Source organism: Malaclemys terrapin, chromosome 3 (genome assembly GCF_027887155.1).
Source record: "Malaclemys terrapin pileata isolate rMalTer1 chromosome 3, rMalTer1.hap1, whole genome shotgun sequence".
Taxonomy (NCBI): Eukaryota; Metazoa; Chordata; order Testudines; family Emydidae; genus Malaclemys; species Malaclemys terrapin.
This window is the reverse complement of record NC_071507.1, coordinates 126,608,487-126,625,889: the sequence shown is the minus strand read 5'-3', so window position 1 is coordinate 126,625,889 and position 17,403 is coordinate 126,608,487. Positions and strand designations below refer to the sequence as shown.

Here is a 17,403-nt window from a genome sequence, read left to right as displayed (position 1 = left end):
GTTTTCAATCTGAATAGATAAAATACATGGGTGAATTCTCAAAAGGTGTCAGTGCTGACCTAATTCTGCTCGGCCACTGAAGCCAATGATAAAACTCTTGTAAACTGAGCCCTTTTGAAAATCCTATCAATGGAGCTGAGGGAATGGATGCAACACGTGAGCAAAGTGAGTGAGTAGTTTTGTTTGGCATGTGTCATGTTAATTCCAAAGGATGTGTGTGTATTTATGTTTGTAATGAGAGATCAATTAAGGATTTTGAGATGAGATATGGAAGAAGTGGTGAAGAAGTGAGTTTTAGGGAGGGACTTGAAGGAAGAGAGTGAGGAGATCATGAAGACTTTGGGCTAAATTCTGCTCAGTTTACATGCTGAATTCAGTGGGGCTACTCCTGGGATTGTAATAAGCAGCATTTAGCCCATTTACCCCTTTTTCGTATGGAGTTCTGTGCAGGTAAAAACTGTAGGTGTTATTAATTGAATTTTTCATTCTTCCTCTACACAGCAACAATGAAGACAATACATTCTATGTGCAGCTATGAAGAACTGGTGAGTTGTTGTAACTCCCTTTGATAGAGACTATATGGCTGACATATCAGTGGACTTTTAAAAGGAAGGATGATCTTGTGGTTAAGGCCCTGGATTGGGACTCAGGAAAATTAGCTTTAGTTCCCAGCTCTGCCATAGACTGTGTGTCCTCAGAAAAGTCACTTAATCTCTCTGTGCACCAGTTCTCCATCTATATAATAGCGATCATGCTACTTCTTGTCTCCTATACTTTGCCTATCTTGCCTGCTTGGATGGTAAACTCTTTGGACATAATCTGGCTCTTACAATCTATACATATAGCACACATAATATAGCATCTAGCACAGTGAGGCCAATCTCTTTTGGGGTGCCCAGCATGCCAGCATAACTATGCCTCCAAATACATTGGTGGGGCAGAGTCAAAGTTATGTCTGCTTCCTACCCTCTCCTACTCCCCTGCACAAGGAAGGGACATAGCAGCTCTGCATAGCCTGCTACCTCTCCCCACAACCCATGTGCAGAAAGTGGAGATACATCCCTTAGTGTTCTCACCATTGTCCATTAAATATGAATTTTCTTTACAAAATATTTCAGTTTGATCTCTTTTGAAAGGTATTTATTGACATGGAAGGTATGCCAACCAATCTAGATTTTAACAAATAGTGTTGTTCATAGATTTCATAGAGTTTAAGTACAGAAGGGACCATTTTAAAAAGAGATTCTAAGTAACTAAGCATTTCAGTCCATGCCAGGACTGTGCCCTCGTAGTCAAGAAGGAAGCCTGGTCTCTTCTTGTGATGTGAATCTGGAAAAAATGAAAGTGGGCCTAACCCTACTGGTAATTCTGGCAAATTAATCCCAGCTATACAATGCTGGTCTCATTGAATACTGAGCTATATAAACTTTTCTTAAATAGGAGGAATTGTGTTTAAAAATCTCAGTGCACACCCCAGTCACTGGATAGTCCAGGGGAATATTAGGAGGAAGAGCCTATCACCTATAGGTCACTGGTTCCAGCCTGTGAACTACTGAAGGTCCTTACCATTTAGTGACTGCTCAGAGATGAACTGGTGGTCTAAGGTCTTTGTAGAGTGTCTAGCACCAGGGGTCCTGAACCATGATTGGGGATCCTAAGTGCTACCACATTATACAAAATAATAATTAGCTTAGTTCTTAGCGGACAAATATCAGTGTCACAACTGTACCCTTGGTGATATCCTTACCAGAGACTGAACTACCCTTTAATTCCTATAGGTGGCCTCTGCAGATATGCCCACAGAGTCAAACCTTGATGATCCTAAATGGGGTCATGTTTTGAGATGTGTGTTAACTGCATTGAAATTTCCCTTTGTTGTTGGAACCTATGTTTATCCCAATTAATTCAATGTCCCCATTCCATCAGGAAAATTGAGGATTATTTGTATCCATATTTAAATGCACTAAATCTTGTAGTTGACATCTAAATTATATCCTATATCTGTTGAAGTTTTGTCTCCTATAATAAAATAATGGTGAAAGACTCCTAATGGGAGCCACTCAAATTTGCAATGGAGACGAAATACATAATTAGGGCCAAATTCTGAAAGCCATACCCAGTTTTGGCTTACTGAGAAAGGCATGCAGCATCGGAGCCTCACTTTTTTGTAACCATTTAAAATAAAATTATTTCAAACACTGTTGCTAATCCATAATTGTAAATAAACCAAGGATAATTTTATTTGTCTTCTGAGCTAATTCTATTTTTTTCTTCTGCTATGAAACACATTAGAAGCAAACCTATTTTTCAATAGGCAGTTGTCTATAACTGGTACTTGGGAAGATGCTATTTTTGTATTAAATCACATTTTAAAAAGTAAATACAAATCTGTGCAGTACTAATATATTTATGTTGCTACGTTATATATTCATACCTACATTTATGTTACTAGTTCTATATCTGGTATACCTGTTGGCTTTGCCAAACTGTAGAAGTAATTAACAGAGCCTTCCTTTGAGCTATTTAGGAGTGGTTTCTATTACAGAATGTACTCCAAAGAGGAAGTCAAGTGGAATTATATGCAGATACATACATGTCTGAACATGTTCCCCTAGTCACTCGAAGTGCGGAATGAAATTTTGAAGAGACACTGTCACGTTATATTTAGCGTAAAATATAGGTTTTCTAAAAATAACTTTTACAAAGTTTAAGATCAAGAGAAATAATTCCATGAATGTAGAACAAAAATTACAATGAAAACAGTTTAAAAAAACAAAACAAAGCAAAACAAAAAAATACTTCTGTTGTGTTTACAACCCAAATGTTACATAGTAAAATGATTACAAACAATAAATATTGACATAATGTGTTAGTGGATGAGCACCTAAGTGAATCTGACTAAAATTAACTATAAACAGAAGTGATACTAATTAGTCTATTTGCATTGTCCAATATGAGATAAATGCAGAAAGTAAACAAACAGTATAATAATAATACAAAAATACAACGTTGCACTTTTACAGCAACTTCTATATGAGAATCTCAAAGGACTTTACAAACAGTAATCAATTATATCCCGTAACTCCATTATGAAGTAAATACATATAATCCCTATTTTACAGATGGGGAAACTGAGGTACAGCAAAAGAAGTGACATCAAGATCACAGAGACAGTGGCAGAGTGGATTAATAAAGAAAAGTAAATCAGATGTTCTCCCATCCTCTAGTTTGAATAAATTAAGATGTTTGTAAGCTTTTAAATGGGCTTTTAAATATTATATAGTTAATAAGGTGGTGTCTCTTTAAGTCTGTATAGGTTTGCAATGTGATACTTGGCCTGATACCATATGACACTCTGAATATCCTGACTTTCGAGGAGTTAAAGACAGACTAGTTACAGAGCATTTGCTGTTGACAGAGACAGATCTATATGATAACACAGGTTTCTGTAGTAGCTTGGAAACTTGCCCCTCTGCTTGCGGCTTAGCTCATCAGCCCTCCCCGTGGGCGGGGACAAGGCTGCTGTATGGTTAGGTTGAGTCTCGCTGCGTGCGTCTATAACTTTGTGTTGCTTGCTGCTGCTGGTGGTTAGGAGAAGGAATGTGGAAGTCAGTAGAGTGCAGGGTGACAGGCTGGTCGGGCGAGCTGCAGCAGCAGCATTATTTCTCCCTGGCAGATCATTTGCTTTTCCCCTTCTGTTTACAGAGGTATCGTACGGTTTTTTGCTTTCTCCTCCTTTGCCTTTAAAGGGAAGGCGACTAGAAGCTGAAGACGCAGCAGCAGGAGAATCAGGAAACCATGCACCAGCGCTGCTTTTTCCTCCTGTGAATCTGGATCTTTATTTTTGCTGGAGAGGGTAGAGGTTGCTGCTGGTTCTTCCCCTTCCCTCCTTCCCCGGCCGATGTGTCTTTCTCTGCCTCTTTTGCCAGTGTTTTTTAAATGACTTGAGCGAAGGGGGGAAAACTGTCAAGATGGCAGCAGCAGGAGCAAGGAGGTTATGAATGTGGTGTTGATGCTGGAACAAAACCCATCCTCTTGGCAGCCCTACGGAGGGCTTAAAGCTTCTGGACCTGTTGGAAGACTGGTGATTTGATTTGTTTTTGTTTTGCTTTCCTCGCAAGAAGGGTAAAAAATCCAGAGTGGCGTTTTCTTCCCCTGTTCGGTTGGTTGTGAAATTTAGTTTTGTATATATAGAGCTATATATTTTTTGGAAAGTGGAATGCATAACTACGGCAAATGCTAGTGTGCAATTGGAGGTACATTAAGACTTCAGCTCCCTTTGGGGCGTTTTGAAGGAGGAAAAAGTCATCAATGTAATGTGAAGGACCCCTCTCTCTTTTCCCCGGACAGAGAGAGAGAGAAAAAGGAAAAGATCTACCAGAGCAGCCGGGAGCAGGCTTGGTGGTGTTGGAGGGGTCTCTCTCCGATGGATACAGCGTGATTGCCAGTGGAGCACTTCTGCAGCTGCATGGAGTGAAACATAAACAAACACACACCACTGAGCTGCACCAACTCCACTGCGTTTGGGCTGCTGTTGGCGCCGTCCCCCCACCCATCTGGTTCCAGAGGCGCATCTGGAACCTCTGGCCTCGCCTGATCCCTTATTGATCGCCTTGTGATTATTAGTAGTATTTTGTGTGTGTGTGTGCACTGTCTGCTGGGAGAGGGGGCGGGGGAAGGCAGGAGGCTGCAGGACTTTAATGGAGAGTGGCATGTTCACTCGCTCCCCCCTGCCTGGTAGGCACTGATCCGCAGCGGCAGGAGGAGGACTGGGGTCCGGACCTGTCTATCCCATCGCAGCACCAGGAGCAGCAGCAGCGGGAGGAGGGGAAGCCAAGATGGCAGAGGCGTCTCCCCCTGCCCCCCTCTCCCCTCTGGACGTGGAGCTGGACCCCGAGTTCGAGCCCCAGAGCCGGCCCCGCTCCTGCACTTGGCCCCTACAAAGGCCTGAGTTGCAGGCGAGCCCGGCCAAGCCCTCGGGGGAAGCGGGCGCGGACGCCGCCTCCATGATCCCCGAGGAGGAGGACGACGAGGAGGAAGGGGGCAGCTCGCCCATGGCCATCGGCAGTGCCGTGCCCGGCGGAGGGGAAGCGCTGGCTCCGGAGGAGGCGGCCCGGCTGCTGACCCCGCTGTCCGGGGTCGGGACGGAGGGCTCGGGCCAGGCCCCCGGGGCAGCGGCGGCTGGGGGCAGCGGGCTGAGTGGGGGGCAGCCGGCGGCGGCGCCGCGGAAATGCTCGTCCCGGCGGAACGCGTGGGGCAACCTGTCCTACGCCGACCTGATCACCCGCGCCATCGAGAGCGCCCCGGACAAGCGGCTCACCCTGTCCCAGATCTACGACTGGATGGTGCGCTGCGTGCCCTACTTCAAGGATAAGGGCGACAGCAACAGCTCGGCCGGCTGGAAGGTGAGGGGGGCGGGGTGTCCCCGGACGCGGGGGACACAGGGGCCGGGAGCAGAGGCTGTCCCGGGAACAGGGAGCGGGGGCTGGGAGGTGAGGGGGGCAGCGGGAAGGCGGGGGGCAGAGGTGAGGGGTGGCAGGGGGGTGCCCCAGAGGGAGAGGGTGGGGGGCCGGGATGTGCCCCGGGGGGGCAGGAGTGGCACTCAGGACGGGGGTTAGGGAGGCTCTCAGGAGGCGGCACCGGGGTAAAGGTACAGAGACGGTGCCCGGGGGAGGCAGAGGGGCTGGGAGGAAACCCGGGGGGAAGCGGGGGCGGGGGGAGCTGGACCGCGCTCAGCCAGTTCAACCCAGTAGCAGGCCCATGTGCGGCACCCCCGGTGCGCTAGTGGCTGCCTGGAGCTCGCTGCGGGGGAGCTGGCGTGGGATGGGGCGGGCTGGGCCGGCCCCCTGGTCGGAGGGGCGATGGGTTGCCGAGGCGCACTAGCCCGGAATTAAAGTAATTAATTGCTTTTAGCGTAACGCGGAGGAGCAGCGTTTTAGTGCAGTGTCCGTGGAGCACAATACTGTGATCCCCAGCCTCGCACTTCGCAGGCGGCGGGCTCTTCGGTGTACTAGCCGGGGGAGGATCGGTGCTTTCCTGCCTTTGAAATGCAAGAAGCAGATACTCGGAAGAGACCTTGGACTCTTGAGCCTCTCAATCATTTGAGTTCCTCGCCTTGCACCTTCCTCTTCCTTGGAGTGACATCTGCCAGGCAAACTCTGCCTTGCACGGCTCTCCAGTTAAATATTAAACGTGGGAGGCACCGGAGTCCAATGAGCTTCCTGAAAAGCTTTGGTGAGACTCCTCTTATTGCTTGGCTGGCCGGGCCCCAGCACCTGCTGCTGTCTGAACCGGTAGCTGATGTTTGCTAATTTGAGAGTGACCCAGGCTGCCTCCACTGTGTACTAGCGAAGCAGGCGGCTTCTCGGCTGGGAGAGGGGTTCTCCGTTTAGATGAACTTGGGTGACTCCTCTCTGCTGGCCCATGTCAGTTTCTTTAATGCTCGAGGCACGTGGTTTAAAGGGGGTGTGTGGCGTGGCCTCTGAGATCACAGTGACCCTGCTGCAGTGTGCTTAGCCTGATGTGCTTAATGGACACCGTCAACCTGAAATCTAGTCAGTTAAAAATGAGTTAAAAGTAATTGCAGGGACCGCATCTGCATTGGAGTCCCTGTCAGTGTTTGTGGTTTAACAATCACATTTTCTGAATTTGGAAAAAAAAATAGTCGTCCCCTCCCCCCCCCCCCCTCCCCCCTTCTCATGCTCTGCAGAAGACTCAGCCAGACCTGAAGAAGAGATCTGCAAGCTGGAAAGCTTGTCTCTTTCACCCACAGAAGTTAGTCCAATAAAAGATATGACCTAACCCACCTTGCCTCTCACAGAAACAGTGAAAATTAACTAAATACAGAGGCAACTGTGGGAAGACTATACGCGGAATGCTGTCAAATGCACAAAACAAGAAACTGAAAAATGTAGACAAATATATTTTCTTTATTTTTTTTTCAATTATAGGAATCTTAGCAGTTGCATGTAACAGTAATAGGTCAAAAATATACAGATGCAAATCTCAGAGTTCAAATATAGAATTACTACTAGTTTTTCAAGAAAAATTCAAATTCCTCCCTCCACCCAAAAAAAGCCAAGAAAGGTGTATGCTTTTCCTTATAAAGTTAAATTAATGGTGGAATTCTTTAAAGAGTGACTTCTCTGAATGTTTGGCATTTTCCCCCGGGTATGTTAGTGCATATAGGGACACCATCAATTGAGAAATCACACATATCTGAAAAATTTCTATATACAGTTTTTACAGATCACACTTATGATTAGTTTCAGAGTAACAGCCGTGTTAGTCTGTACCCGCAAAAAGAAGAACAGGAGTACTTGTGGCACCTTAGAGACTAACAAATTTATTAGAGCATAAGCTTTCGTGGATTACTATAATGTAAAGATATTAGAGAAAAAATCATTTTCCAGATTGTTTACTTTGTGCATGTGAAAACACATTGTGTATAGTCTGGTTTTTGCTTTTGAAGATCACTTTTAAAATAGCTAATATTGGGTAGACTACATTTTAAAAGTACTTTACAAAAAGTGTTTGCTTTGGTATTGCATGCTCGTCTATTAGTATGCCACTTGCTAAAATGCCATTTCATTAAATGTTACAGCTACACAGTAAGAATGGGCACTTGCATGATGTAGGTGCTATTTACAAAGGAGGGACAACTGGTTCAGTTAAATTTCATCTTGGTGCCACTATGTGCCATTTATGATTGAGGGTCTTTATGGATGATAGGAGGAGGATTCTTGAGGAAGTTTTAGCATATTATATAGATGTTAACTTTCCTATTGAATCTCTGTATTTGATTCGAATAATAGAGAGCTTACATGATATAAAACAAATGAGTTGGAAATGTTGTATAAGCTGGAAGATTCTCATGTATTCTTATGCTAGTAACCCATTCTTATGTTTTGATTTCTGAGTAAGACATACTACTAGGAAATTAATTTGAATACAGATGCAGGATTTTCACCCTCCCAAATGGAGCATTACAGGAAAAATGTTTGCACTGCATTTGATTCAGGCTAAGGAAATATTTTTAGAAAAAAGGCCAGTTGTTTAGTTCAAGACTGATACCTTAAAAACAGATGCATTTTAAAATTGGATGCCTATTTTATATATTGAATTTGATGAGGTTCCACAAGCATGATAGAGAGTGTGATAAGGCTTAAATCTAATATGACAATCCTTGCTTTCAAATATATACCATTATGTCATTTGCAAAAGCATTGGTTTCAGACCTCAGCTGTTCTGTCTTATCTGCTATGACAAATCCTGTCTTTTATTGAATACTTTGAGTTTTCAGCCAATGATCTCAAATCAAATGGAACTAAAAACTATAAAACAACATATAATGTATGTTATATGATACTACTTCCATTGAACTTGGTGGCAAAACTCTCATTGACTTAAGTGGAAGTAGGATCTGGGCCATTGTGCAAAGTGCTTACATTGATTAGTATGCTTAATACACTTGCATTTTTTCTGACAATTTATACTTTTAATTTGATATTGATTCAATTTCTGTGCAGAATTAACTGGTACTTGGAGCTAATTAAAATGTTAAAAACTTGGATCCTTTGAGTTTTCACTGATATAATTTAGTTCAGAAGTTTCTCACTGGTGTCTAAAATGACCTTCATCAGAAGATGAGGGCACATTAGAAGCTCAAAATCTTGTTTATGGTTGAGTGCAAGTTGTCTTTGAAACTGATGATAACAGGTTTGATTTTGTTAGCAATCTGTGTATATGTTTGTGTGTGGCTGATAGGAATGTGATAAAGTAGGGGAAGGAGAGGTCAGGAGCTAATAATCTTCCAGGCATCCCAGAACAGAGATTTTAATTTCTAACAGGATTAGTGTTCTTTTTAAGGTGTGCATATGCATTTAAAACAGGGATCTTTCTATTTCTTGACTGGAATATCAGTTACTTTATATGGAAACATTCCTGTTGGACTCCATCTACATCTCAAAGGGTTTGTTTCCACAGTAGCTTGGAGAGTGATTCCCAGCTCTTGCGCTCTGGCTCTGCTTGAGCTAGCATCTAAATAAAGAAGCGTGGGTGTGGCCGCAGAGGTGGTGTCTTGTGCTAGCCGCCCGAGTGCAGTCCTGCCCAGTGCCCTGGGAATGTATTCAGATGGGTGGCTGAACTGCTGCCCATTCTGCCACGGCCACTCTGCTCTTTTTAGGCACTAGCTCAAGCAGAGCTAAGGAGCGTACTTCTGCTTGCGTTGGGAATTACACCTCCCAGCTGCTGTGTAGACAGACCATTGGTATCTAAAACACAGTAAATGAGTATATACTGTTTTATCATTTTATTTCCCTCGTAAGTATGGGATATAATTGTTTAAAGGACATATGACTAAGCTGTTCACTTTGGACCTTGGGAAAAGTCACAGGGAAACTGAGATTTCAAAAATGATAGAGATTGGTGTACGAGAAAGCCTTTTACCTTAGTCTACAATTATTTTATTATATAGATAATTTCAGCTTCATAGACAAAGAACACATTTAACGGCGTTATTCCCCTCTTGCATCAAAAGGGGAAACTGTCATTTTAAATAAAGGTGAAAAAGATAACTTAGTTTTATTATCATACATGTTATATATGAAATATTAATTTTGTTTCCAGTGTAATCAGCAGAATGTACTTCATAAAAATAGCTTAGATTATTCTCCCCAAAACAATTACTTTAAAAGCTATAAATTAAAATTACAACTACCTTTCAACTGCTTTTTTTTTTTTTTTTTTGCCTAGGGCATTAAAGCAGAAATGAATATTCAGATGTGGTTAGGAAGACAACATTATGTTTCCTCTAATTCAGATAAGAGTTGTCCAATTTACACACCAACAGGCTGATTTGTTTCCCCTCCCCTCCAACAACCCATTGGAATGTTAGCTTATCTAACACTGGTTGGCAGCTAACTAGTGCAGTAATATATAATAAATCTTCCTAGATGCAGCATGCTGCATAACCTCTAGATACTCACATACAGGTCTTTTCAACACTAACCTATATGTTTCCAAACCACCCCACAATTATTTAGATATATGATTCAATAACTGCTCACTGCTTTGAATAGTGATAAAAGTGAATGTTTTAGTTTTTGACGTCTATGAAAAACATGCTTGGAAAGAAAGAAACTGTGCATGCTCTGTTGTACAGAAGCACATGTCCTGATAGTGTCTTGTCAGTGCACAATATGTAAGGTGAATCTTGTCATTACTACCACAGAGGTTCCTGTTCACCAGACTTGCACGTATTACAGTTTTCTAAATGAAAGTATCTAATGCCACATCAAAATGCTGCATTCAAAATATGCATTCACAAAATCAGTGTATTAGAACTGATTTTTATTAACTTTGTTAAATTGTTCAGGATTCAGTAACTTTCTTTGCTTAATATTTTTCATCTGCCCTGAAATGATATCTTCAGGCACCTTTGTATGTAGGTTGGAGGAATGTGCAGTTTCACTGTAACTTCTGTACGTACTTTGGCATCTCTTGCCATAATATTATTTTGTAACTTCTTATGGCAATATTCTGTGAAACTCAATCCTTCCTCTACATGAAGAGTACACTAGAGGGACTATTTTCCTCTTTATTGAGCAGAATCCCAAGACTGTGAAATTGGTCCTTTATGAACATCTACCAGTAATTCCCGAGTTTAAATGCAGACCACTTGTTTTGTTTTATTTTTGTATCATGAGCCTAATAAAATTTTCCACATGTTTCTTATGAAGGATAAAGACCAGTCACTAGTATGTGTAATTGTTTTTGGAAGCTCTGTTTTAAAAAGGTGACATCAAACGTGAATATACTGTAATTCAGCTTTGTTTTTAGTGACTGTAAAACCTACCTAGATGTTGTAATTGTTGAATGTCACTGAGGGCTTGTCTACACTTGGAGTTACTCTACAATAGCTATTCCTGATTAATTCCACATGTTGACACTCTTATTCTGCAATAAGCATGTTTCATTCCAAATTAGCTTAATTCACTTCAAAGTGGATTAAGCTAATTCAGAATAAGGCACTCTTATGTTAGAATAAGAACATCCACACATGCAATTAATCAGGTATAGTTAACTGGGAATAGTTAATGAGCTTTAAATCCACATCCTGCCTTATTCTGGATTATTTTTTATGTGTAGACAGAGAATCCTACACATCTTTGATATGAGCCTCTTTCTACGAGATTTAGTCATCCATCTAGGTATCTGGTAAATGTGCCAGGAATAGTTAATCAGGAATAGCTATTCTGGAATAATTCCCCATGTAGACAAGCCCTCAGTGACCTCCAAGGTCAGCACTGTTTTTGAAAGACTATGGGGAGGGAACAGCACCAATCTCTTCCCTTCTTACGTCTTTTCCAGTAGGAACTGCATGTAGCTTCTCTAAGCCCTGGCCTACACTGGGGGGGCGGGGGGCGCAGAAGGGTGGATCGATCTAAGTTACACAACTTAGATCAATTTACCGTGGTGTCTTCACTGCGGTGAGTTGACTGCTGCCGCTCCCCCGTCGACCCTGCCTGCGCCTCTCGCCGTGCTGAAGTACAGGAGTCGATGGGAGAGGGCTCAGGGTTGATTTATCGCAACTAGACTAGACGTGATAAATCGATCCTCGCTGGATCGATTGCTGCCCGCCGATCCGGCGGGTAGTGTATGTCTACATTACCCATGTTACAGCACGGCCGTGGCAGCGCTGTGACGTAGGCAGTGTAAACATGCTTTATTGCCCGGGGAGAGCTCTCCTGGCGATTTAAAAAAAACCCCACCCTGAACGAGCGGTGGTAGGTTTATCGCTGGGAGCACGGCTCCCGGCAATAAAGCACTGTCTATGCTGGCACTTTTCACCGCGAAAACTTTTGTTGCTCAGGGGTGTGTTTTTTCACAACAACAAAAAACAGCAAAAGTTTTAGTGCTGAAAGTGGCAGTGTAGACACAGCCTAACAGGAGCAGCAGAATGAAATTTACCAGAATTGCATCAGTTGCACTCTGTGCATTATGTCCGTTTTCTGGGGCCCTACTATCTGGAGTAATTGTTTTCCAGCTTTGAACTGTATTCTTAATTTTTATGTGAAATCTAAAGTAGTTTAATGATTCATACAAAAGTGTGTGGACAAGGAACTGTAGTATGACTGTTTAGATAGCCATTTAGCAAAGCACTTAAGCACATGTTTAACTTTAAGCATGTGAGTAGCCCTTTGGGTCTTCTGCGATATTACTCAGATGCTTAAAATACATGTTTCAGAGCTTTGCTAGATCAAAGCCTTGGTGTGTTATGCTTTGGTGAACTATTTAAGTGAGTTCTGTCAGTGTACTCAGAACTCAACAAAATAAAGAGAGAACACAGTTCCTACCCCAAATTCTAAGTTGGCAGATTATGCAGTTCTCACATGAGATGGATGGAAGATGATCCACTATTAAAATGGTAAATCTTTTTTGCTTTCTTTTTAACCTTCCAGTAGAAGTCAGATGTAAGTGATAAGTCATATAAACTGATGGTCATGACCATCTTACATCCGTTATTTCATCTTATATCTGAATAACCTACATTAAAATTTCTCACCTTCTCCAACATGTGCATCCATGTAGTAGCTATTGTAGGTGAGATGGAGCTATTTGACAGTGTTTCTCCAATGATGTTCTATTGAGGAATGCCTTTATTGAGGGCCTTTCTGATACAGATGTGAGTCAGCCACTTCAGCTGATGTTGCTATCCCGAAATAATCACAGGTTCTGAAAATGTTAAGTGACGCCCAAATAGCAAGTCTCGTTCACAGCAGAGATAGACAAAGCTCTTGATAAGTATGCAGCACGGGCCTACTTGATAACAGGACCCTCTGGGGTTTGGGTTGCTTTTGGTGTGGGTTTCATTATGGCTGACGAAACATATTGCAGTGGTTATTAGCAACTTGTCAAATTATATGCAAAATCATTCAATTCAATAATGCTTGCTCAGCACCACAGCAGTTTAATGAAAATTATTTTAACCTTTTATTCCTCTTTTTGTATTTTTTGTTTCAAATTTATGCTATTTTATTTCTGTACAGTTTCCTGACCATTACTACACGCTATAGTTCTCAGTCCTGTCTAGGCTAGGAAAATGTGTTGTGTTTAGCAAACGTGATAGCTAACACGTGTTAATTAACATGTTTTTAAACACCACGTAGCACCTAGGGTAAACAAAGACAGGGGCCTAGTTTTCCTTTACCTTGTGGCCCGTTAGAGCAATGTAAGGGAGCCTTAAAATGAGATTAAGATCCTTTACACTGCCATAGAGATGTAAACCGGCCTTTCTATAAAAAAGAAACAGGCTCAGCAGTGTTTAAAAATGTGCTAGCTGGTTGTTGTCAACCCTAGATTCCTTTCTGGAGTTGACCATGACCAGCTAATATGTTCCTGAAGGTGTTGTGTCAATGGTAGGTACAAAGTCATGTTTAAAAACTTGTTAGCTAACGTGTTTCCTAACATGTTTTGAAACACAACTTATTTTCCTTGCCTAGACTGGACCTCTATATACCTCTATATTGTTGTATATTTATCATTGTGTTTTACTCTGTTCTCATGCTATGGCAGGTTGGCCTCTGTTTTTCTACTACATGGGATACATTATTAAGAATAAATTATTTAAATTGAATAATTTTGGAACACTGCTTTCATGGCCTAAAGGCATTTGTTTATTTTAACTAGAAGACTTTCTGTATTACTTTGATCTATATTCCTCTAACCATACACCAGCATCCTTATAGTCTGAGAGTGTGCACTCTTTGTATGACAGCATGGGACTCTAGCTCTAGACAGATTTCAGATCCTCCAACGGCCCCTCCCCCCCCCTTTTTTTTGAGCAAGGGTAATTCTGGACCTGTTAGCCCACTTGATTAAATGAAAGTAGAGATTTTCTTCTTTCTGGGTGCTCAGTCAGCACCTGTACCCCAACATTAACAGTCAAATTCAAACTTAAAATATTGTTTGTGGAAGAACTAAAGAAAACAAGCAAGAGAAGAATCTGAGTGTAATTTTGTTTAGCTGTGAGAGATGAAAAGCCATGATAGTACAGACTTTGATGGTATGTCTACACTGAACAGTTAACTCATGCTCTCACCCGATTTATAGCCTTAGCTTCCTTTACTATGCACACAGAAAAACCTCTGGCCTGAGTTTGGGGTGCTTTAAGCCCAGGCTAGCTTACCTGACTGGGGGTGCAGGTTAGAGCCCAGGTTTCAGTTTATCTCAGTCTGGAATCCATCCACTTTTCAGTGAGGATGCAGATAAAATCACTCAAATACTGATATTCCTCCAATTCCCTTCCCAAATTCTCTTTCAATTGACACAATTGACTGGGAAAGAATCCTAGAACATAGCCCAAAGAGCCATGCGTTGATGCACATGAGTGAGTGCAGAAACAGTGAGGACACAGTAACACAGGTTGGACTTGGCTATGGAAGTGCCCATACCTGGGCTATGCTAACTTGAGTGCCAATCACTTGTGTTAACTGTGTGGTGTAGGCCTAGCCTGAGACTTAGTTTTAAAGCTAAACATTTGTAAATGTAGAATTTACCAATTATTTGCAAACTCCTCTCTCAGGGTGAAATTTCCCCCAGTGCTAAGGTTCAGCACAAGGTTCTATGCACTGCCTAAGCCACACATAAGTCCTTAACATAGTGAGGTATAGAGCCTTATGAGTTGGGGCCTACTTAAGTCTCAATTTTTGTGGATTTCACTGAAATTGTGAAATATGGGATTGTTTGCTAAATTAACCTTCAAAATATAAATATGTATTATTCATAAATGTGCTGCAAAACTTCTGTGATTACCACAATGCAAAAACAGTTGACTGTAATGTGATATCACTGCAATCATCATAGTGTATAGTTGATTGAGAGTGTCTGTCAAGTTGCATGACATAGACTAAAGTGAGCACGGTAGTCATTATAGTAGATCATTGATTGAGAGTGTGTCAACATTTATGACAATAAGTGAGCACGACAGTCATCAGGTCGAGTGAAAGGATTGTTATTGCATATAAAGATGGCTGACAAATCAAAAAAAGGCAAAAAAACATTTCAACTTTGGGTCGTGTGAAGCAGTACCTAGTTAGAACCTTACATGCAGATGGTGGTAAACTGTTTTGTTCATCTTGCAACGTGACTCTAGGTTTTTTCAGAAAAAACACAGTCAATCGTCATTTTGATTCTGCATCACCTGTTAAACAAAAAGCATGTGCAGAGGCTACAGATCAGAACACAAAACTAGCGACTGTGTCCACAATGTTTAAAAGAACTGAAAGTAGTTTAGCAAAAAGGAAGTTACAATGGAACTAGTGGAGGCCTTCACTGCTGCCAACATACCTTTAGAAACAAATGGATAATCTGAAACAAAGAGACTGCTTTAGAGAGCACGTACCAAATGCTGGCAGTTTCCCATGTGCAAACAAATTTTGCCAAGATTATCTAGCAGAAGTAATTGCGAAGCATGTTCAGTCTACAAAATCTGTGCTGGCAGAATATAATTCCATTTCAATTGTAGCTGATGAAGCAAAAGATGCACAGGAGATGTATATACTCCACTTTTTATTTGTACCTGGCAGCTGGAAAGACGACTGTATGCCTGTTTTCCTAACGGAGCCATTCAGCTTGAGTCGGTAAATTTTTCAACTGAATCACAAGCTTTAGTAAAGGTTGTTGTAAACTACGGTTTAGATTTCAGCAAGGTTTCAGTATTTCTCTCTGACATGTTGTACATGTGCAATGCTTTCTCTGATGTACTACAAGGAACGATGCCAGTGTAATTCTTGTTACCTTTAATGCACATTTCCTTTTAATGGTCATTGATATCTGGTGCACACATTTCCTTGATGTGGATATGCTGGTTTCTTCTTTTAAAAAAAATAATATTCAAGCATTGTCTAGGCTGTAAACTATGATTCAAGGAGTCGATGGCCAATCAAAGTGGTAGGCAAGCAGTGATGCTTCCACCTGAAGTGATTACAAGGTGAAATTAATGGTTTAATGCAGTTGCTTACCACCATGCAAAGAATATTAAATACTACAGCAGCACTTTGTGTGTGAGGCGCTTGAAATCACACCAGGCACACAGTCTTTGCCTAAAGTCTCTGAGCAACATTGAAGACTAGGTGAAGTTCGTGGCTGAGAATGCAATCCAGTTCATGCAGCTTCTAACATGGTTTAAAAGTCGGCAGGTTTTGATTCACAAAGCATACAACAAACTGATAGATCTGATCCGAGATATGGCATCGCAACAACTTTCAGACTGGCAAACTGAAAATAGCTGCAGGCAAGAAGTGTTCCAGTCAATAGCAGAAGAGTTAAACCACTACTACTACAGGTATGATCAGTCACTACCACCTCTATTTAAACAACCAGTTGCCTACTTTTTGAGTACTGTTCACTTTTTCAGCTCAAATCAGGGGCCTTTTCTGTGTTTTGACCCTGAGGTAATTCAAGCAATTCCTGGGTGGGAGAAGGATAATGACAGTGAACATGCTTACCTGACCTTTGTCAAAGAATGCCAGATGCCAGTAAAAGTAACTGAGTTTTGGGACTCTGTTTCTGATTGGTTTCCAAATCTCTACAAGTTGGCAAAATGCCGCCTTACAATTCCTACCAATTTTGTGGATGCAGAGCGTGCAGTTTCAATGTATGGACAGATATTCACCCCGCTGAGAGAGAAGATGTCAACTGCAACTGCTGGTGGATGCTGCATACTGGTATTTAACAATTAAAATGGACTATTTTATTTTAGTAAGCATATATTTGTATTTCTAAGCTTTATGTACAGCTTTGTGTATTATACTTTATTATAATTATTTATGATTTATGCTTATTAATTTATTTAGCAGCCTTCCTTATCCATGGCGACTTACAAAGGTGATAGTAATATAGTACAATACTTGTTGCATATATACAATATGAACACACCCGTGAAATTTGCTATTTATGCCATGACCAAGCTTTGAAAAACGTGTGATTTCTCCGCGATTTAAGTAGACTCCTACTTATGAGGGCTCCCAGGGTTGGGGTGGATTTCATCCTTGATACAGCTTGCAGTGTGGATAGTCAGGCACCTTCCAAAAGTCAGAGGTTGGGTTTTTTTGGGTATGTGGGGGGGAGAGTTTTGTCTTTTTCCCATTATCTTTATGGAGAGTTTTGCTGTACAAGATACCTGCACAGATATACTGTATAACAGCTTTCACCTGTATAGAACATTTTAGTTTTAGAAGAGGTAGAGTCATCTGCCACAACTTCTTTTTATTCAGAAGGAAGTAACCTATGTAAGTCCTCTCTAACTTATACTTTAATATAGCTGTACTTGAGAAGATCATTTTGACACAATTTCAGTCTGTGATTGTAAGCGTTGCTATTTCAAGGGCTCACTGTTATCCT

General features: G+C 41.6%; 1 protein-coding gene across 1 annotated transcript in view; it reads left to right on the top strand.

Moving 5' to 3' along the window:
• The first annotated feature begins 3,447 nt into the window (after positions 1-3,447).
• The window catches only part of FOXO3 (forkhead box O3), a 150,154-nt gene continuing 136,198 nt past the window's right edge, over positions 3,448-17,403 (top strand). The window contains exon 1 of the mRNA XM_054022017.1: positions 3,448-5,405. Coding sequence (XP_053877992.1) covers positions 4,839-5,405 — 567 coding nt within the window. The 5' untranslated portion in view covers positions 3,448-4,838. The remainder of the gene's footprint in view (positions 5,406-17,403) is intronic.